The 21783-nt window shown below is 52.6% G+C and overlaps 7 protein-coding genes across 7 annotated transcripts; 3 read left to right on the top strand and 4 right to left on the bottom strand.

The window, feature by feature from the left end:
* Positions 1 to 2392: 2392 nt before the first annotated feature.
* N7539_004690 (uncharacterized protein) lies at positions 2393 to 3730 on the top strand (the record flags this gene model as incomplete). The annotated part of the gene is made up of 1 exon (XM_056934292.1): positions 2393 to 3730. The coding sequence occupies one exon, from the start codon at positions 2393 to 2395 to the stop codon at positions 3728 to 3730; it is 1338 nt and encodes a 445-aa protein (XP_056789486.1).
* Positions 3731 to 4276: 546 nt separating this feature from the next.
* N7539_004689 (uncharacterized protein) lies at positions 4277 to 5386 on the bottom strand (the record flags this gene model as incomplete). The annotated part of the gene is made up of 4 exons (XM_056934291.1): positions 4277 to 4805; positions 4860 to 4942; positions 4995 to 5196; positions 5247 to 5386. The coding sequence occupies 4 exons, from the start codon at positions 5384 to 5386 to the stop codon at positions 4277 to 4279; spliced, it is 954 nt and encodes a 317-aa protein (XP_056789485.1).
* A 291-nt stretch (positions 5387 to 5677) lies between these two features.
* Positions 5678 to 6565, top strand: N7539_004688 (uncharacterized protein; the record flags this gene model as incomplete). Its single annotated transcript, XM_056934290.1, has 2 exons — positions 5678 to 5839; positions 5915 to 6565. 2 exons carry the CDS (start codon positions 5678 to 5680, stop codon positions 6563 to 6565), a joined length of 813 nt encoding a protein of 270 aa, XP_056789484.1.
* A 336-nt stretch (positions 6566 to 6901) lies between these two features.
* Positions 6902 to 7912, bottom strand: N7539_004687 (threonine aldolase family protein; the record flags this gene model as incomplete). Its single annotated transcript, XM_056934289.1, has 1 exon — positions 6902 to 7912. One exon carries the CDS (start codon positions 7910 to 7912, stop codon positions 6902 to 6904), a length of 1011 nt encoding a protein of 336 aa, XP_056789483.1.
* An 82-nt stretch (positions 7913 to 7994) lies between these two features.
* On the top strand, positions 7995 to 14456 carry N7539_004686 (uncharacterized protein; the record flags this gene model as incomplete). The annotated part of the gene is made up of 6 exons (XM_056934288.1): positions 7995 to 8032; positions 8296 to 13148; positions 13210 to 13695; positions 13752 to 13867; positions 13933 to 14322; positions 14382 to 14456. The coding sequence occupies 6 exons, from the start codon at positions 7995 to 7997 to the stop codon at positions 14454 to 14456; spliced, it is 5958 nt and encodes a 1985-aa protein (XP_056789482.1).
* Positions 14457 to 14894: 438 nt separating this feature from the next.
* On the bottom strand, positions 14895 to 20221 carry N7539_004685 (ABC multidrug transporter; the record flags this gene model as incomplete). Its single annotated transcript, XM_056934287.1, has 15 exons — positions 14895 to 15111; positions 15206 to 15580; positions 15651 to 15734; positions 15811 to 16423; positions 16478 to 16647; positions 16703 to 16774; positions 16825 to 16948; positions 17010 to 17339; positions 17403 to 17565; positions 17618 to 18074; positions 18133 to 18430; positions 18493 to 18705; positions 18789 to 19059; positions 19137 to 19865; positions 19988 to 20221. The coding sequence occupies 15 exons, from the start codon at positions 20219 to 20221 to the stop codon at positions 14895 to 14897; spliced, it is 4350 nt and encodes a 1449-aa protein (XP_056789481.1).
* A 431-nt stretch (positions 20222 to 20652) lies between these two features.
* Positions 20653 to 21465, bottom strand: N7539_004684 (alpha/beta fold hydrolase; the record flags this gene model as incomplete). Its single annotated transcript, XM_056934286.1, has 1 exon — positions 20653 to 21465. One exon carries the CDS (start codon positions 21463 to 21465, stop codon positions 20653 to 20655), a length of 813 nt encoding a protein of 270 aa, XP_056789480.1.
* Positions 21466 to 21783: the final 318 nt, after the last annotated feature.

Here is a 21783-nt window from a genome sequence, read left to right as displayed (position 1 = left end):
AATTGGTCGCTTGAATACCCATTACACCAGCCGATGCCCCTAGTCACGCGTAGTTTTCATGTGACTCGAGCCAATGCGAGATGAAAAGAGAAGCTGGGATTATCCGATTCGGTATAATCTGCCTAACTATGGTGCGGAGTGCGTGTGGCCTAACCATACCTAGGATTTTCGCCAAATTTATTCTGCAACCGCGAAACCAAAGATAACAACGCTAATGATATACTCTCCGTATACTAAGTAAGTAGCAAACGCGGTGAGAAACCTAGGAATGATATTGTGGCAGTTGGTAATATCAACACCAGGGGCAGTCAAAACAACAGGAGTCAATAAAAAGCATATGAAACGAACGAGAAGCCTGTGAGCTGGGTACCCTATTGAACAACTGCCTATTAGAACGATCTTATCCTTGAGAGTCTTTCATCTCAAGATTATGTCTCCTCTAAATAACAGCATCATTACGATACATTAAAGGTTTGTTCTCTCCACTCCAGTCGCGACCACGACCGCTCTCCGGCCCGGAATAAGCGGATTCACGGGGACCGCACGGTATTTCATGATCGGGGCAAGGCCCAATGCATGAGATAACTCGTCAGAATTTCTACTTTACTCGACAATGCCAGCCGGCCTTCGTAGACTGGGCAACCTAAATCACTCCTGTTCCTGATGAGGGAAAATATTTCCGTCGATTGGTATTGCGGTGAGCTTGAACTTAGCTCATCATAAACTAAGCGTTGTTATCGATAGGACCAGGAAATTATATTGCGGAAGGAAGTGTAGATGGTGGTAGGTATGGATGTGGGTGACTAGTTGAGTGTTAAAAACACAAAAGCGAGGCAAAAGATAGAAGTGCGCTATCATGGCGGAGGAAGGCAGCGCGCTTTGTCACGGGGACCAGTTCGAGAATCATGAAGCTGGGGAGTGATCACAATGATGTCTTATCCTCGTCTACTTTAGAGCATGTCTGAGCAGGATATAGAATATGCTGTTGCCGGTGAAGTATACCACACAATATGTGAGGGAATCAAACCATTCCAGCTTGAAATTCCCGGCATCTGCACCTTTAGATCAAGTCAAAAGGATCGGGAGTTTCCCACGGCCGAACATCCATACACATAGTCCGATGACAGACTGGACGTTTTACCGCCCCAGCTTAAGCCCGCCGGGTGACAGAGTTTGGAAAAAACCCCGGAAGGTTTTGAATTACTCTTCTCGTGAGCGGAATCCCCTCGTCTAGCAGACGTAGCGTGCCGTATTTCTTCCGAATGTTTTTTCATCTGCCAACTGATTGACCCTTCCTATATGTCTCGAAAGGGGCTGTTCGTATGGTATGTGATACTGCCGTCTTACATTATTTATTCATTAAGCTCAACGATACAGGCCTTAGCCGAGCCCCTGTTAGGAGGTAGCTACAATAGATGCAGCTTCACCATATGTGAGAGGGATGAGTATGAGATTGACTGAGCATAAGATTAACTGGCTAGAGGAGATTCTAGCTAGGCTATGGAATGCGGCGAAACGGCAGTATCACATGCCATACGAACAGTCTGAGCCACACTATATCCTGTCGTGCTCGCCAGGAGCCGTTTGCTTTCTTCCCGTGCGTCTGCTTGGAGCGTGAAAGGGATGCAAAATTAGCGACGGGGAGATTCTGTCAAAGACCGTCAAAAGAGCCCGAGCTGCGGAAGGAAACCAATATCAGTGGTCTACGTACTGGAGTGGTTAGGTTGAAGCACTAAGGTAGTAAGATTACGTAGGTAGGCTACTGATACTGAGGGGAGCGATAACCGGAGCCGGGTGCTTGCGGGTAGGCCTTGCTAGAGTTAACGATCATATCTTGGAGAAGAGCAGAAAATGATGAGGGTGAGAGCTGGACGGATGATAGTTCAAGCTCCAAGATGTGAACACATCAAGATACCATGGCGGTGAATCTGACTCTTTTTGAATATATGACCATTGAAAGCCCACGAATGGATAACAAAGTACTCATATCCTTTCTTGAATCATTTTGCAGCATTTTCGTGGGCGAGACACTGCATCCCCCCGACGGCGTCCAATTTTACATCAGCTCCTGTCCCCATAGTGAAGGTAGTATTTGCTCCCATAATTGACCCAGGCCACCGAAATCCAGCCTTATGCCCGGCTAAAACAGAGTTCTCGGACTATTTGGTTAACCAAGTGAATAGTTGCGGGGGGGCCTGTTCTGGTTAGGCTTTCCCCTATCGGACGCCGTACTCCGATATCCCTCTGCCACGAGGGCACAGAGGGTGGCACCACCACTCGACAAGCTTTCAATTAGTAGCAGGGATAAATGCATTCAGGATCCTACAGATGGCCAGGTATGCCGAGACTTGTGACACACTCTGCTACACCCTGGAACAGGCCAACGGTCAGAATGGATTGTCAATGGCACCAGAAGGAACCGGGGGTATACCAGCGAACAGCAACCCCGATGGAGCGCTGGATGACAAGGGTTACTCAAACTGGCCACGAATTCGGCAAGGAGCATTTCATAATTTCGGTCGGACTGCAGATACAGGTGCCAGAAGGGTTCTCGGCGTTTGTGCCAGAATTACGGCGGGCGTGGGGTATTTTGCGTCAGCGGCATTCCTCCATTGCGAGTTTGCTGGATCGCAAGGCTGGGATCTGGCGATACGTCGTTCCTACCCCGGAAGATATTGACGACTGGTTTACCGAAACATTCATTGTGGCCCCCTTTGGAACGGCGGCTGGTCCATTACCATCACCAGCGCATCCCCCCAAACGACCGAGGCTCCTGGCGTTGCCGTCTACGAGCCGAATCATCTTACAAGCTCCTCATACAGTCACCGATGGCAAAGGACTTATGCTGATCGCCAGTGAGTTGCTTCGGATTGCTACCGAATCGACCAAAACTAAGTCCAGCTATGAAGCTGTCAACCTCTCTCCTCCGTTCTCCGTAGCCGCTGGTCTTCCGCCCGTCGATGAAAATGACATGCGCCGCGCTGCATCAGACCTGGAACAGTTTTTGTCTGCATTACCTGCCATGGCTCTACCCACGAGGACGGCTGCTGGAAATGGCCGTAAACGACACCCAGCGCGGACAAGACACGTTCTCCAAGCATTCTCGGAGCACGACACGCAGTCTTTACTTTCCCGGCTCAAACAGAGAGGGCTTACGGTCACACATGCTGTCCATGCAGCAATCGCCTGCACAACCAAGCGGTTCAACATAAACCCTTCCTCAGATATATATGCAGGCGTCCTGGTACTGGATGGACGTAGTCTATACCAAGACGAGAGAAACAACCTGAAAACCCCGGGCTCACTCTCCTGCACGGGGTGGTTCCCAACTGTGAAAGTATCCAGTTTCGAGTCTACTGTAAACGCTTTCAAGGCTGAGTATACCAATATTCAGCGGGATCGGCGGCTTCCAAACGTGATCGATGGGTTGCTCATGCAAATGATGCCGTTTCTCTCTGAATCGGCGCCGTCTTCCGGCGCCGATGCCTTGCTGAGCAGTATTGGTGTTGTTGAGAGCGTGATTCACCACAAATATTCATTTGTGGAGGTGCTGGAATTTGAGATCGGATGTGAGGTTCTCAATCCTGCGATTGATATCTTTCTTTACACCTGGCATGATCGCGTTAGGTTGGCCGCGTACTACAATGAGAGCTACTATGAGGCGGAGACGGTAATACAGTTCTTGGCGATGGTGATTTCTACCTTGAAACGGGAATTGATGGTTGATTGATCTGCTATCTGTTCTCTATGGCTCTGGTAGGAGAATAAAGTAACAAGAGGCCAAGACTTCACTTCTTATTCTAATTTCAGACGAGTAGTGACTGCAAGAGTCCCAAGCCGAGACTCGGCGAACGAGGCAAATACTGGGCGATTCCCGCCCGAGAATTAACACCTGAACGTTAGACAAGAACCCCCGTGAACCCGTGAAGCCTTCGTGGCACTTGAATCTCAATAATGACGATAAGTCGATGAAGAAGTCGGAAATATTCATGGGTTATGGCAACCGTATCAAATTAGGTATCGTAGTTTACGCGAGAAACTCCCAACTAGTAGCCTAGATTATGCAATAACTGCGTGGTAGAAAAATCAAGACTCGTATGATTTCCATGCCAATAATACCAATAATATAGGACACTGGACCTTAATTAACAGCTGAAAGAGAAAAAGGACATGCAGTTCTCAACAGAATGAAAGTTTACAGGCATTGCCTCAATCAAGTACCAGGCACAATCAAGAGGGTGTATAACAGTGGAGCGAGGAGGACTTGAGCTAATTTTCACGCAGCGGCATAGATCCGACGCAGCGTACTCTGGTCATAGTCATGCGCTTTCATATCATCAAGAACAGCAGGATACTCCTCGCTGACCAACGTGTCGAGAGGCTTCAGCGATGCACCGGGGTTCGGCTTCCCAAAGTACGCGATGCAGTGTCGGGCAGGCACGGAGTCTGTCTCGGGAGACATCCTCTCAGCAGTGATCGGAACTCGATGACACGCCGAGTGGATGCGTTTGTTCATCCAGCGCATCATCGAGTCGCCCACATTGAGAATTAGCGTTGGAAAGGTGCATTGCACTGAGAAGAAGGAGCCCGTTGCTGGGTCCTGCACCTCTAGACCGTTGGAGCCGTCCTGCATGAGGAGAGTCAGGGAGCCAAAGTCGGTGTGTTCTGCGATCCGGATCTGGTCGCATTGGCCGATTTGGGCCTTGGGGACTTCGAGGTAGTGCAGCAGTCGTAACTCGCTTGCGCGGTCATCGTTTAGGGAGTCGAAGAAGTGTTCGTCCAGGCCGAGTGCCAGGGCCAGCGCGCTCATGATCTCAAGATGAAGTTGGTAGCATTACTCATAGTAGCCGAGCATATACTCCTGGAAACCAGGGAGGTCGCGCTCATCCGGCCAGATATTTGGGTACGTCTTGTTCTCGGGGGCGCTGTGGTCTAAAGATTCCTATGTCGATATTTAGAGCCATATGCGTTTGTCCGACGCAGAGGGTTCTCACCTTCAAGTCAACAACTCTCTGTCCACTTTCCTCGCCGCACTCGAAACCGGTGACGCCAGAGATGTTTTCCTGTCCCACATGACTGTATCCTCTGTGCGGGTTTGGCCGTGGCGGGTGCGCAAAGCCTGCTTTCTTTTCCTGACTCAGGGCAAAGAGGGCTTGGTTCTGCTCCGTATCCCATTCGATCAGTGGAGGCGCTGTTCTACAGGCAGGAACCGCTTTCTTACATATCGCAAGCCTTCCGTCACATACTCCGCGCTCAGGCCATGCTGAATGAGCTTTACGAATCCCTTTTGCTGGAATGAATGAAGAAGCTTTCTGCAGAACTCCGCCCGTTGCAGCTCATTCCTCGAGTGAAAGTGTGATAAGTCGAGTGTATCGAGCAGGTCCATGGTGAGTGTACTGCTGTGCGGTGCCTGGTCAAACGCCTCAGGGTGTCACCATCCACGAGTCCTTTTTTTATCAATCATATAATGACGTGGAACGGGCCGTGAGTTCCATGAATGCTGACAGTGTGTGCCCACAGCTGGCGTACGATGGGACATAGAGAGGGGTGGTGCCACCCGCGATGGGGCCCAGTGTGTCGATCAACCCCCGCTGACTAGGGATCTCGACGGAAAAAAAGGCCCTCTTAGTTTCTGCCGAGTGCGCATCGAACTCCGAGAACAGCAATCTCGAACACAATGGCGGTCGCAGCGGTCGACCTCTCTCGTCTTGATCACGCGGGCCCTGCAGAGCGGGAAGGCATTCTTCGCACATTCGCCGAATCGTGCGCCTCCCGGGGCTTGGTCAAGGTGACGGGCCATGGGATCCCGAAGGCACGGTTGAATGAGCTCTTCCGCTGGGTATGTTGACTTCCTTGTCTGCGAAATAGTCTGTGCAACCTGACGGTCGATTGGTGATTTTCACGGACCAGGGAGTTCTTCGACTTTCCTGACGCTGTCAAGCGAACAGCACCGCGCCCCCGCAAAGGACCCAACCGGGGGTATATTGCCGTGGGGGGAGAGAAGCTCTCAGGTATCTCGGGGTACATGAAAGGCATCCGCAACCCAGTCGTGTGCAACGACGTCAAGGAATCGTTCGACGCCGGGCCTGCATACGACAAAGTCCATCCCACCCCATGGCCCGTTGGGCCTCGCTGCCAAGAATTTCGGCACTTCATGGAGGATTTTTTGGAGGACTGTCTGATGGTGCATCATGACCTACTGCACCTGCTCGAAGAGGCCCTGGGCCTAAATCATCAGGAGCTGACCTTGCGGTGCTCGGCCGGCAACGGCGTGGTCCGCATCACCCATTATCCTCCAATGCCTGCCGCACAGCTGCGGACCGGGTCAACGTATCGCATTTCCGAACATACCGACGTGGGCATCCTGACGCTGCTCTTCCAAGACAGCGTGGGTGGACTTGAGGTCGAGCGGCAGGACAACTCTGCGGAGTTTGTTCCCGTGGAAAGTTTCTGCGTCAATGAGATGATTGTCAACTGCGGTGACACGCTACAGAGGTGGACAGCCAACTACCTGCGCTCGGCTAATCATCGAGTCACATACCCGCAGGGACTCGGGGGGAAATAGACGTGGTGGTTCCTGCTCGGTATTCCGTAGGCTTTTTCGGCAAGGCTGATATGTCGGCCTCCATGGCTGCGCTGCCCAAATTCACTGCTGGGTTGCCCGAGACTGCGGAACGCGTCGAGACGAGGAGTGCACAGGAATATTACAATGACATGCACGAGCGAACCGTGTCTGCCGCGTAGTGAGACAGTTTAGATTATGAATGCAGCCGTATGTCTAGGAGAGACAAGCAATCGATTGACCACTAGATTTGCAGACCCTCACTCTAACATCATAAGATTCACAAGCAATGGAAGACAACCCCCAGAAAACTCAACAACATGAAACACAAGAAAAGGCCTAGAGCCGAGCCTTGCTAATGGCAAAACACTCATCAAACACCTGTAGCATCCGCTGCACCGAGTCCTCAGTCATTTGATAGTGCACAACCAGCCTCCCTCCATCGAGCTTGACTCCGTACTTCGCTCCAACAGCCGCAAAAGTTTCGGCGATATACCCCGCGGCCCGAATGTCCAGCCACACTATATTCGTTTCCACAGGTCGTATGAGATGTCCTCCGCGCTGTTGCCACTCTGTCCCCAGGCGCTTGGCCATCGCATGCGACCTGCGCATGCCGTGTGCCAGCTCACCACGACCCTCCCACCCAAAGTTCTCCTCGACCGCCGCACGCATCATCGCACAGATCAATCCTGTCGGCCGCAGTCCACCGCCGAGAGCTTTTCGAACTCGACGTGCCCGCGTAATGATGTCTCGCGATCCGAGCACCATCGTCCCAATAGGGGCGCCCAGATTCTTCGAGAAGTCGACATGGATGGTGTCAAAGAGTGCACAAAAGTCGCTCACGCTGCCAGCCCCCGTAGCAACAGCCTGGAAAAGTCTGGCGCCATCGAGGTGCAGCTTAATGCCGTGCTGTCGCGCCCAGGCGCTGATGCGCCGCATCTCGGCCAACGGCGTAATCGCCCCATGGGCAGTGTTTTCGAGCGAAATTACCTTTGTCGGCGCCTTTTGCACGTCCTCAGTGATGGTCGCGCGTGGTTTGATATCCTCGAGGGTGAGGAAGAGGTTGTTTGAGGGGGCCACCGCTTGCACCATTGCGCCTGTCAGGTAAGCGGTACCCCCGGCTTCGTAGTTGAGAATATGGGCGCGCTTGTCGGTGAGTAGCGCGTAGGGCGGTTGCTCGAACAGCACACGGAGGGCGATCTGGTTTGCCATTGTGCCTGTCAGCGCAAAGCACGCGTCCTCACAGCCGGCCATTTGAGCCACGGCAGCCTCCAGCTGCAGGGTGGATGAGTCCTCGCGAAAGACGTCGTCATCAAAGGTTGCATTGAGAAGGGCATCGAGCATGAGCATTGTTGATGTGGTGTGGGAGTCCGCTACTCAGGCTACTTAGATGAATCTTTCTTTGGCATTCTGCGAATCTAACTCATGACCGATGGGACCTACTGCGGAAGTCATGCTGGGCATGGCGCGGTGAGCCCCAGGTTGGACTGGCCGACATGGCGATTCAATGGGCAGATCGAGTTCGCATTGACTGCTACTCCCATAGTTGAGTCGTCCAGGGTACTAAACGAGTAGAGAACTCCCATTTATCCTGCATAGATGAATCTTCAACATAGATTGGTCAATCGGGGTGGCACCACCACGTTGAGCCCACGACGTGTGGGTCTGACGCAGAGCCCTGCACGAGGCCGGAAATCCAATGCGCTAGTCTTGCTGTGTGAACTAGTATGAAGTACTATTCCAGCGATTCTCCTCAAAGATCCGCTCAAGGCTCAAGTCCAGAGCGCTATCATGTCCAAAACAACCAGCGTGGAGCAGAGTGCGACCCCAGACACGCTGCCCTCAAGCGCCTCCTCCATTGCCTCGCTAAACAGCGACGATATAGCCAAGGACTGTCAATCGAAACCACAATTGGAAGCACGTGTCTTTTCACAGCCAGCTTTGCTGCATGCTGCGCGAAATGGAAGTGCGACGGTATATGCCATCTTTGGCGGCCAGGGCGTGTTTAGCCCCTTACGCGAGCTCAAGGACATACACACACAGAGCCCTAGTATCGTGGGAGGACTGCTTGAGCGGTCATCTGCGCATCTGCAGCGACTTCTTGACGATAACCCTTCTTTCTCCGTACATTATCCTGCCGGACTCGGTATCCTGTCGTGGATCCTCGATCCAGAGCAGCAGCCGCTGCCACATGCGCTCAGTAGAGCCCCCATCAGTCTCCTGCTGATTGGGTTGCTCCAACTAGCCAATTATTATGTTTTGGTTCATTCACTGAACGTGGGACCTGGCGATATGGAGACCTTCCTTGAGGGCATCGGTGGCCATTCACAGGGGGTGGTGCCCGCGGTTATGGTGTCTGCCGCCCGCGACTGGGAGTCACTGGACAGACTGTCACTTACTGCACTTACAATCCTCTTCTATATAGGCGTCCGAGCACAATTTCTCTTTGATTCGGCGCCGGTAGACGGAGGTGTACTGCAAGATTGCGAAGCGCACGGCGAGGGCGTCCCGTCGTGCATGCTGCGGGTGAATGGTATCTCACTTGACATCCTCACCAAGATCGTGGACAAGGTCAATCACCACCTTCACCGGTGCGACCAAGCAGAGGTGGCTCTAATCAACGGGCCCCGAAACTGTGTTCTAGGTGGCCCACCGACAACCCTGTACGCTGTCTCCCGATGCCTGCGTCGCATGACGGCCTCGCCGGGCGTATCGCAAGCACGCGTCCGGTACAGCCAGCGCAAACCAGAAATAACGATCGGCTTCCTGCCTATCAGCGTCCCCTTTCATACTTCGCACCTCTCTACGGCATGTACACTGGTGCTCCACGACCTCCGCGAGATGTACCTGGCCCGATCACATTTGAGAATTTCTGTCTACGACACCAGCGATGGATCCGACTTGAAAGACGGCACTGGTCGAGATATAATCCCAGACTTGGTGCGTATGATCATGACTTGGCGTCTAGACTGGCCGGCCACTGCGCACTTTGCTGGGGCGACGCACATAGTCGATCTTGGACCGGGCATCCATCAAGATGGGATCGGTGCGTTGACAGGCCGGCTCAAGCAAGGATCCGGTGTGCGAACCATCATCTTTGGCCTCAGAAATACCTCCTCATCACCATCGCCATTGGAATTTGGCAGTCGAGAGGAGTTACTTGATGGGCTTTCGACCATTCCCGGCCGTGACTGGCGAAAGGAATATGGGCCACGCCTTGTCCTCTCGACCGCTGCACCGGCCATGGAAACCAAGATGACCAGGCTCCTAGGCCTGCCACCGCTCATGGTGGCTGGTATGACCCCTACAACCTCCTCATGGGAATTTGTCGTGGCGACCATGAACGCAGGGTATCACATCGAACTTGCGGCTGGCGGCTTTTCTGACGCTGCAAGCTTCGAAGCCGCAATTCGCAACGTCGTCACCCACGCCCCGGCCGGCCGTGGAGTCACCTGCAACGTCATTTACGCCAATCCCCGCGCTCTCCGCTGGCAGCTTGAAACTATCCAGAAGCTGCAGGCAATGCGCTTGCCGATTGACGGACTGACCATTGGCGCGGGCATCCCCTCACCCGACACCATCGCCGGGTACATCCGCGACATGCCGCTCCTCAAGCACATCTCGTTCAAGCCGGGCTCGACGCAGGCGATCAGGGAGGTCATCAGCATCGCAAAGATGCACTCGCACTTTCCTTTCATTCTGCAGTGGACAGGCGGCCGTGCAGGCGGGCACCACTCGTTCGAAGACTTCCACGAGCCCATTATGCAGAGCTATCATCGCGTCCGCGCCTGTGCAAATATTGTGTTGGTCGGAGGAAGTGGGTTTGGCGATGCAGCAGACTCGTATCCATATCTCACAGGCGAGTGGTCTGTCAGGCTAGGGTCCTCACCCATGCCATTTGACGGCATTTTGCTCGGCAGCCGGGTGATGGTTGCACGCGAGACTCGTACCAGTGACGCCGCCAAGGAGCTTATTGTGGCGACACCTGGCGTCGCAGATGACGAGTGGGAAGGAACTTACAGTCGGCCGACTGGGGGTGTTCTGACAGTGATCTCAGAAATGGATGAGCCAATCCACATGCTCCAGACGCGGGCAGTACAACTGTGGTCGGAGTTGGATCGTAAGTTCTTTTCTGTCCAAGACAAGGCTACCAGACTAGAGATGCTGCGCAAGGAGACACCACATATCATTGCACGGCTCAATCAGGACTTTTCAAAGGTCTGGTTTGGTCGTACAGAATCAGGGGCTGTCGTTCATCTCGCCGAGATGACCTACGCGGAGGTGGCAGCGCGACTAATTGGCTTGACCTACCTGCGGCCACGGACGAGATGGATCCATTTTTCGTACTGTGAGCTAGCCTACGGGTTTCTCGCTCATGTGGAAAGCCGCTTTGCGCTGAGTGTGGAGGAGACCAGGGTAATCGAGTCTTTCAAGAAGATCAAGCAAGACCCATACGGGGCTCTTGAGCGCTTGAAGGCCCAGTACCCACAGCTAGAAGTTCAGCTTCTCAGCCACCAGGACGAAGCTATCTTCACGATGATGTGCAGGAGAAGAGGCCGTAGGCCAGTTCCATTCATCACGGCGCTCGACGACGAGTTTGAGTATTACTTCAAGAAAGATTCCTTATGGCAGTCCGAGAACCTCGACGCCGTGCAGGGTGAGGATATCCAGCGAACCTGCGTTCTGCATGGCCCCATTGCGGCGCGTTACACGCTGCGGTCGGATCAAACAGTCAAAGAGATCCTGGACGAAATTCACTACGGATACATTGGCTTCCTGGAACATTCTGGACCAGTTTGTCTGCGTGACGGCTTGGACGGGGCCAGTTTTCGAGGCAAGGGTTACCCCAAGTATGAACGATTCGAGGTCGACGATAACTGCCTCGCCGAAGAACAGCTGTGGTACCAGAGACTCGCAGCCGGACGATCCACCTCTTTTCAACTTGCGGTACTTGCTGAGACAGTCTGGCGAGACCGCCTGGTACTGAAAAATCCAGTCCGGGTGATTCTCAAGCCAAGAACAGATATACGGATCGTTATTGATAGCTCGCCTGATCAATGTGAGGTGCTTTCTCTCTGGGAAAATCTTGATACCGAGGATGAGCGAGAAGTCGCAAAGATGAAAGTTAACCCAGCTGGATTAATCGATCTTGAGCTGATCAACTATGAGACGGCGACTGGAGAGCCAGCCGCTTTGACGCTGCAGTTTGGTCCAGGAAGCTCTCAGCATCCACTGCAGGACCTCACTGCCAACCTCAATGAGCGAATTCAAAGGATGTACCGCCGCATCTGGTTTGGCGACGACCCAAAGCCCTCTCCCTCGGAGTTGAATTTGTCTGAGTTCGATGGAGAGGACTTCATTGTGACACCGGCGAGCCTGCGGCTCTTTTCCACGAGCATTGGAAGCCGCAAACACAGCCAGCGTAACTACGATTCAAGGATAGCTCCGCTGGACTATGCTGTCGTGGTGGCGTGGAAAGCTCTCACCAAACCCCTGTTTGTGCTCGATGTGAACCTGCTCCGTCTCGTTCATCTCCGAAACTCGTTTGAATGGATCAGTCCCATCCACGTCCATAACATTCTGGCAGTGAAGTCCCATATTACCTGTCTCGTTGTGCAAGAGTCCGGCACACTTGTCGAAGTGAAGGCCACTATATCCAGATCTGGAAAGCCAATTGGGACCGTCACCAGCCAGTTCATGCTGCGCGATGCAAAACAGATTCCTCCGGGACTCATGTCATTCAAGAACGTTGAAGAAACCCCCTCTACATTGTTGCTTGATACCGCCTGTGCGGTCTCGGTGCTCGAATCTAAGCCGTGGTTTCAGCGCCATGATCGAGATACTGAGCTGCTTGGGTCAACGCTGCTCTTCCGACCACACTCACGCTACCTCTACGGTGCTAAAGGTGAAGTGACACAGGTGGAGGTGACCGGTACTGTCCAAATGAAAAGCGATTTCCACAAAAAGCCGATTCAGATCGGCTCCATTCATTGGAAATCCACGACACCAACCAACATCGTCACTGGGTATCTCACCCGTCACGGCAATTCTTCTAGCCCCCGAGAGCTATTTGACAAACCTCTCGAGCTCGCCGTCACACCAGACATTATTTTTGCGCCGACGAATAACTCAATATATGCCCATGCTTCCAAAGACCTTAATCCAATCCATGTGTCCAAGTCAATGGCGGCGTATGCCGAGCTGCCAGGAACCATAACCCATGGCATGAATACCAGTGCCCGAATACGAGCCCTTCTCTGTAATTATTTGTGCGGTCATGATGAGTCTCTCTTTTGCCGGTTTACCATCTCCTTCACCAATATGGTACTTCCAGGCGAGCAATTGCAGCTGAGCGCCCGGCACATTGGGATGTTGGACGGAACTAGGGTCATTGAATTTACAGCGCGGGACCAGGCCGGGCTAACGGTAGCCAAGGGAGAAGCTGAGATACGCAACGCCCCAACCGCTATGCTTTTCACTGGCCAAGGCAGTCAGCACAAGGGCATGGGCATGGAACTACGCCAGTCGAGCGCCGTGGCTCGCCAGATGTGGGATCGCGCAGATGCCTTTTTTGTGAACACATATGGTGGGCGGCATCTACTGCGCTGAAAGCCTTTGATTAATCACTGACAACGGACGCCTTGCAGGTTTCCGCATCTCGGATATTGTCATCAACAACCCGAAGAAGCTCACCGTCCGCTTTGGCGGCCCGCTGGGACGCAAATTGCGAGACAACTATAGGGCCCTTCGATACCTGGCCCCCGACGGGGACACCTCCAAACTGACCCAGATTTTTCCGGACCTGGGCCATAACACCGGCTCGTATACTTTTACGTCTGACAGTGGCTTGCTCTTCGCGACACAATTCACTCAACCGGCTCTGACGCTCACCGAAGTCGCCATCTACGAAGATCTGAAATCACGTGGCCTTGTCTGCCCTGCGACTACTTTTGCCGGCCACTCGCTCGGCGAGTACGCTGCCATTGCAGCCTTCGGTGGGCTGGTGCCTCTTGAAACGCTGATGGCGATTGCATTTTATCGCGGACTTTCGATGCAGGTTGCTGTGCAGCGCGATTCTGCTGGGCGATCAGCATTTGCCATGTGCGCGCTGAATCCATCCAGGCTTGCTGAAGGTTTGTTCCTCTCGCGCGTGTGTTTTTGAGCTTTCTGATGGTTTTTCTGCGTATAGCAATGAACGTAGATCAGGTTGACCGGGTTGTGAAGAAGATCTGGGAGATGACAGGCCTGCTCATCGAGATTGTCAATTACAATATCAATGGGCAGCAGTACGTCTGCGCAGGCGATGTGAGAACTCCCCCAAGGTCCTCTGTCCACATCATGTGTTTAATCTGTACTTCTGACTGCCTCAGGTCCGCGCTCTTTTATGTCTCACACGCCTCCTTGACTCCCAGCACAAATTTCAAGTAGACAATAGCTCATCCTTGAGAGATGCCCTCGCAGGAATTCTGTCCTCAATTCCACAAACTCCTCTGAGTACAGAGGATTTGCCCCGTGGCAGGGCGACGACGCCTCTTGCCGGAATCGACGTCCCGTTTCACTCGAGTTTCATGAAGCACGGGATCCCCGCATTCCGTCAGTTTCTCTATGCTCATGTTCAGTGTCAGCATGTCGACCCCCAGCGACTCATCAAGCGATATGTGCCCAATTTGACTGCACGGCTGTTTGATATCGATAAAGCGTATTTCGAGGTGACCGAGTCGTTGACCGGCTCGCCGGTACTGAGGAAAATTTTGGACCAGGTATGTGCATGACAACCCCTCCAGTGCCGAATACATAGTCTACGGTTAACAAGACGCAGTGGAGTGAGATCACTTCGGGGAGAAATAATGTGACAGGTATCGTTCAGATGCTAAAGACATTCCAAGAGAGGTGAATACGATCTGTTGAAAAGGTGCAGCCGGAAGATGCAAACTAGTGATATTTTCTTTCTTTTTTCCTCATCTGTTGTGTTCTACCTAGTATCGAGACATCACATTATATTCAGTAGGAACCTCTACATAGTATACTCCCGCGTCTCGAATCAATCCAAATTACATGTACGCCGACTCTTTGATGACTGACGATATCCGTACACTGAGCTCACAGGTTGTGGGGGGCGATATGATCCTTAAAAATCAAGTGCAACCTTATCTTCACTCTGAGGCTCCTCAACTGAAGTAGGCAGTAGATTTTGATAGGGGAGCTCATAAGAACAAAATGCATCAGACCAGGTATATTAAGGTACCGGCCGGTCTATTTCAGGTAATCAAGCGGAACATATCAATAGGTATATTATCTCGATTGGACTGGTGTATGTAACGATTTCTTCCTGCTAAAGCCCTCCAAACGCCAACTCTGAGAGCCTAGATCCTGGATCTTGGAGTAAACGCTCCGGATTGCCCACCTCCACCAATTCGCCGTCGTGAAGCACTGCCACTAAATCATACATAGCCACGTGCTCTAATCGATGCATCACTGAGATGACAGTGGTGCTAGTCAGATTATTGGCCACCAGCTCATGGACCATCTTGTCAGTCTCGGCGTCAACGCTGTATACAAACAAGGTTAGTTGATCGCCAAATGACTAAGTCTGGATATTGATTTTCTGTCCATCCAGCACCCGTACAGCAACATGGAACCTACCTGGCTGTAGCTTCATCGAGGACAAGGATTCTTCTCTTCTTCACAAGTGCTCGAGCAAGACAGAGCAACTGCTTCTGTCCGCCTGAGAGACCAGCCGCGTGGGTGATATCATCTGCGGAGAATTTTTCCTTGACTGCCTCCCACAACCCAACCGTTTGAAGTACAGACACCACCTCCTCATCGGAGTGATTATAGTGTGGATCAACGTTCGTACGGATCGAGCCTTCCAGAATCGCCGGGTCTTGAGGCACAACGGACAGAGCGGCGCGTTGTGACTCGTGTGGTACATGAGACATGTCTTGGCCGTCGATCAGAATGGCGCCACCGACAGGATCGAGCATGCGGAGAAGGGCCATGCAGAGCGTGGATTTTCCGCTAAGGATCCCGACCGTCAGTTTTGTTGTACCCTCCGATGAATGACTTGCGTGAGGTCTGGGAGACTTACCTGCCGCTTCGGCCACACACGGAGAGCTTTGTTCCGGCCGGAATGGAGAGTGTCAATGAGTTCACAGCAAGGTCGAATTCGGGGCTGGGGGGTGTTTTTTTCAAATCAGCATCAACATTATTGACCTTGCGGCTTGGAGTACGGGATTGGTGGTGCTGACCCATAGCGTAGAGACACATCCTGGAACTGGATCGTTCCGGCCTGTGGCCATCGCGAGTTTAGTTGCACAGGAGCCTCTGTTGACTCCGCCGGCGTCTCCTCAGTGAAGTATTTGACACGCTCCACAGCAGCAAGACTTGTCTCGAGCGTGGACCACACGTTGACAAGATCGGCCAGGCTTGGTCCAAAATTCATCAGGTTTATCAGTGCGACGCCGAGAAAACCACCCGAAATGCCGCGTGTGGCAGTCGTAACTCCGACTAAGATCAGTGCCAGACCCAGGTTGACCAAGTTCAGCACTAGGCCAAGCCATCGCTGTGCGCAAAAGAGGAGGTAGAATGGCTTCTGAGATGTATCGAGCGCCACAGCGAGGCGTTGCTGGAAGGCGTCCTGCATATTGAATGCTCTAACCACAGAAAGTCCATCTAGCAGCTCGATGAACTCGGTATACAGCGGAGCTTTGGCTTCGATGTCGAAGAATCGCAGTTGTCGAGAGGTCCGGATGTAGAGTCGTTGGGTGAAGATGAACACGGCGAGAACAAACGGAATCGTTGCACCCAGGTACCGCGAGGAGACAGCTATGATGACGATTTGTGCGATACAGGTCATGAACGCTTTCCTCATTGTAAGCTGCATGTCATAAACACTCCAGAATTAGGCAAGCTCACTGATGACGGTATTGGCAAACGCCATTGGTAGTTCCATGTCGACCAATGACATATCCTGGCTGAAGCTGATGAGAATATTAGCAGCAGCGAAAAGAACCGAACAAGGAGGAGCAGCAAACCGGTTAATCATGAGACCCGGATCAGTCGACGCGAATACAGAAACCACGGCACTGCTATGGTTAACAAACAACGTGGGAGAGCCTCCAAGGCGAGGAAAAGACGAACCGTTCAATTGTATGGACCAAAGTCAAATGCAAAGATTCTGCGGAATCCTTGACCATGTTGCATATCATGAGCCTGCAGGTGTTAGATGATAAAGAGACTCAAAATGACTTGGTTGAACATACCAGCAGGCAAGAATGAGCGAAATAATTGCCAGAGCCCCAAAAAGAGCGTACAAACCAATCCAATATCCCAGTCTGTTATTGGGCTGATCAACGTTGAACGCCGTCCACCACTCAAGCCATATTTCTACGACCAGACCGAGTTAGCACTTTTTTGCCGATCGCTCGTTGCACGCAGTATGACTGACGAGGGAAATTGCTGAAGAAGACTAAGGAGAGCACCAAGCTAATTGACAGCCCAAGCCTTTTCCGACCCAAAGAGGCGAAGTAGTAGAGATATGCGCCTAAGTCACCCTTGCGACGGTCGCGAGGACCAGTAGCCGTGGTTTCGAACCTGGACTCAAGAGCGAAGGCGAAAGGGTTCTGCATCATCTTCGGATCTTCCTGTGTTGGACGCTTGATGGATGTCACAATTTTCTCAGACAAATCTCCGTCTGGAATGATTGGAGATTCAAAATCGAAGAGTCTACCGTCACCGCGCAGGGTAATGACCTGATCGGCGAGGTTTTGGTACTTGACTGCATTATAGACTCATTAGTCCTAATCTTTCACTGGAAATATTCTTGTTTCCGGGCAGGTACCTGTTTGTGGGGCGAGGACGACGGTTGTCCCCAATCTTTTCAGCAAGCCCATGGGGCCCAGTAATCGAGTAACACAATACTGTTCCGATAGGTTGTCTAGTCCAGCAAAAGGATCATCCAGAAGAAGCAGTGGTCGTCGGGCGTAAACCGCGCGGGCCAGCGCCTGCAACAGTATTAGCAGGATGCTCAGCAATTGCGACTGGGTCCGAACATACAACGCGCTGCCTCTGGCCGCCACTAAGGGTTGCACCGCCATTTCCAACGAGCCCCTGATTAAGCTTTTGGATGACCCCGTCCAGCGCGCATGCAAAGAGGACTGACCCATACCATGCCTCGTCGTACGGCATATTACCCACGATATTACCTCGCACCGTGTCGTTGCGAAGCCATGGTCTTTGCGAACAGTACGCAATACCACCATGGAGATCAAATCCAGGAGAAACCTGAACGGAGCTCGAGGGAGGCGGTAGCTCTCTCAAAAGAGCATCCAGAAGGGTTTTTTTTCCAGATCCAGAAGGGCCTGCAACAAGAGTCACAGTTTCGCTCTTTATGTGTAAGTTGATGGCCTGCAATATTGGTTCGCAGTCTGCCTCGCGCCAGAACTTGCCATCCACGATCGTGATCAAGTCACTGCCCAGTAACATGGAGGAGCGCCCACCACTGCTACCACAACTGTTATGAATGAGTACATCCTGTCGTCTATGTTATGTACTGGTGACGATGCACTTACTCGGACTGACTAGCATTGTATGGCATCTTTTCAGTAGAGATGGGGGGCGCCACTATCACGCCTATACTGTCACTTCGAGCCTCGCTCTGGATAAATTTCCCGATGCGGTCAAAGCAGGCGACCATTCCAATCACTTCGGGTAATGTCTGGATCAGAATACCGAGTGGAGTGCTCAAGAGGCTGAATATTGCAAGCGCCTGGAAAGCCTTTGAAGCCAAAAGTGTGTCTCCATGGTGTGAGGCTACTGCAATGTACACTGCATAGCCCACTACAGGAGCCAAGGCAGGTGTTGCAAACGCTGGTATCATTTGAAAAAGGTCAGATCTTCCCCCAAAAGAAGATGATGGTAGAGAGACATACATAATCCTACTCCAACGGTCAAGAAGCGTCGCATGCTGAGGGAAATCACCAGTTCGGTCTCCCGGAGAGACTGCATCAGCGATGCCGAATATTTGGCAAGACCAGACATCTTGATGCTTTTCATTGACATCAAGATCTGCGTTGTGACTCCGACACGCCTCTCGACCGACTCAACCCAGCGCTTCTGCGCACTTCTAATCTTCTTGCCAAAGGCTCCAATCAAGAGCATGCTATTTGGACGTATGTGAGGACACTCTCAATGTTCGTTTCTTAATTTACTGATGGACGAAACTTACCAACCGTGACCACATTCGGCGCAATCGCACCAACCCCCAGCTGCCGCTTCAGGAGCCAGAGCGCGACCCCCAAAGTGAAGAAGCTGACAAATACTTCATGCACATACTGCATTCCTTGCACGATGCGCTCCACTTCGGTGCTCATCAGAGTGAGTGGCGACATGTCGGACTTTGGAAGCTCCAGGGATTTTCGGAAGATGAGCGAGACGAGTGTCCCTCGGATAGCGGTGATAAGGCGCACTATCTGGTACTGGCTGTATGCCGTCGAAAGCTAGATGGCCCTCGATTAGAACATATCACCTCGCATAGTGTGATCCAGAGTGAAGGAAGATGAAAAAGAGAACCCACTGCTACTCCGAGGTACACCAGGCCATACGCAAGGATTAGCCCTGTTCCCACACTTTCTGGCTCATTGCCATTCCCTTGATTTTGATACCAGGCCAACGTCCGCTCGATCAAAAACGGCTGTAGGAACTGGAAAGCTGCTTGCGCAAAGCGTGTCGGCGGTGGAACTACAAACAGCCATCTGAACTGCCATACCAGAGTCAGAAAGAGGTTGTGCTTGCTTTTTAGGGTAACATGTCTCTCCCAGACTATATCCAACGTCGCTGAAAGTCCGTCACTTGTGAACTCAGCTTCGCAGTCAAACATCCCGAGCAACGATAGCGGCTCTCCGGCAATGCCACGCCACATTAGTGGGTTGAGCCAGAGCATGAAGGCGCGATTGATGATTCCACTCAACGCATCGGGTGGGTATTTGCTGTAGGGGCTCTTGAGAAGAGACCTCTTGCTGAGTTCCTCGACGACGAGAAGGGCAATCTTCAGCGCTACAATCGCGGAGACAAGGCCTAGATATGATGCATGGTTGCATGCGTTCAGCCGCTCCTCTGTCAGAAGGACGACACGGGCAATGTCTGTGGCGAGCCAAGCCACGAGAAATGACTGTGCAAAGGATGATGATCCAATCTCCCAAACATGGCTCGCCAGAGCGCTGAAAGCTAATGAGATTGAACAGCACAATTGTAAGGCCGCGGCGGAAAAAGAATATCGGCGGGTAAGGGCGTGGCCGATATCACCCTGGGTTAGGGTGATGAGGTATGCTAGATAGAACAGGACGAGCAGTGCGTAGAGGATCCAAGGTAGAGGTCAGTCCTGAAAAACGCAACCCAACGTATGGCCATGGAAGGGGGAGGAAATACCAATTTGGTAATCGCTAAACGTCCGTAGAGGGCGGTAACTTTTCTCTCCGGTCGAACCCATAGCTTGCTGATCGAGCTAATGAACAAGCCGAGAATTCCAAAGCTTGACAGAGCGATTGACAATGTGATGTTTCCGAACAGGAGCTGGAGACTGCCAATTACGGCATTTTGGCTGGAGAAAGATGGGACAGAGTCGGCGACGTCTCTGGGATTAAACCCAGCACCTGGTCCCATCGCAGCGAGCTCACAAGCAGGTCTGTCGCAGTAAAACGTGTGATATGCGATTCTACCGAGTACTAGTCTTGCGAAAATCAATTTGAGAATCATTCTGGTTACATAACCGTTTTACACCACGTTCAGTTGGGCGGTTCATGGTGGCGCCACTGCTGGCTGGCCACATGCACTAGTATGCGGAGACTAACTAGTGGCCTTTATAATAGAAGATGTAGCACGCTCGAGATTATGGCTCAAGTGAGCTATCCCTCAACACGGCCTATGCGATTGAGAATCTCTTTCTTATTACACTGTCATTGATCAATCGACCGCCAATCCTACAAGCTGAATTGACTAAGCATCAATTATTTACCATGTGCCATCTCAAGCGTGGGTATGTCTAGAAGTAGTAGCAGTGGATGTGCGATCCCAGCACCCCCAAGGGCCGTTGCCTAAAGCTTGATAAACCCCTCTGGTAACTCTCTACCCTCAATCCAAGCCTCGGCTGTTTCCGCAAAAAGCTGCGGTGCCTGCCGATTCCACGGATGCCGCATTTGGGGATGCGTATAGGCAATAGTCTCCGGGTTCAGCTCTCTCCCAATCTGCATCAACCGGACGGCCGTATGCGATTGATCATTCGAGGGAATGAGCCCGCCTTTCCCAGCGGCTACGATGAGCGTGCGCGCGGGCCATGGCGCCGGCCACTGCGTTGGACTCTCGGGGGAGACAATTTGCCGGCACAAGTCGAGGGTGCAAGTTTCGGGGTCGATGCGAGGCAGGTCCGCCCCGTCCATGGCCCAGCGGACCCAGGAACGGGGGAGACAATTCTCCAGTCGGGGCATGGTCCATGCTGCGTACGGAATATACGGAGTGAGTGCTGTGCGCGGAAACATCCCAAAGCCCGAGATAAAGATGGAGCTGACCAGGGAGGGTTCCGTGGCGGCTAGACGGATGGCGATCTGGGCTCCGAGGCTATGGCCGATGACATGGGCGACTCCATTGACGGCATGGGCGCGGATCAGGTTCGCGATTAAACGCGACGAAAGATTTACCGTAAACGGGGTAATCGCGCGGGAGCTGCCATGGCCGGGGAGATCTGGGACGAGGAGATGGTACGAGCTGGGGAGATAGGGGCAGACCAGGTCCCAGTAGAGGCCGGAGACCAGCGCTCCGTGAATCAAGACGACGGTCGTGCGGCCCGTCGCATTGAAGGTGGTGAAAGAAAGGTCGGGAAGAGCATCTTCGTCCTCGGGTGAGAGAGACATGATTGTGAGAAGTTGCGGAGTGGCTGGCCCCCCTCCATCGTCTACTGCCAGAATCCAGCCCCCAAGTGCCGCCTCGTTCTCAGGCGCGTACGCGGTTGATCCTCGTCGGCCAGTCAGAGCATAAAGCAGAGTGTGTCCACTGCACGCGCCACTGCAGGTGTCACCACCGGGGGTCACCCCAGGATGTGCCTCCGTGCGGTCGTTAGCAGTGAATCAACCGAGCAAGTCATTGACAAAATTACTACTGAGTTGAAACTTTGGTCTTTCGAGCCATGACTCAGCCCCTTGTCTTCTTTGCAGGAGAGTCGGCACGCGATC

Source organism: Penicillium diatomitis, assembly GCF_028827545.1.
Source record: "Penicillium diatomitis strain IBT 30728 chromosome Unknown utg000005l_segment0_segment0, whole genome shotgun sequence".
In the NCBI taxonomy this organism is placed as follows: Eukaryota; Fungi; Ascomycota; class Eurotiomycetes; order Eurotiales; family Aspergillaceae; genus Penicillium; species Penicillium diatomitis.
This window is presented reverse-complemented; position numbering and strand designations above follow the sequence as displayed.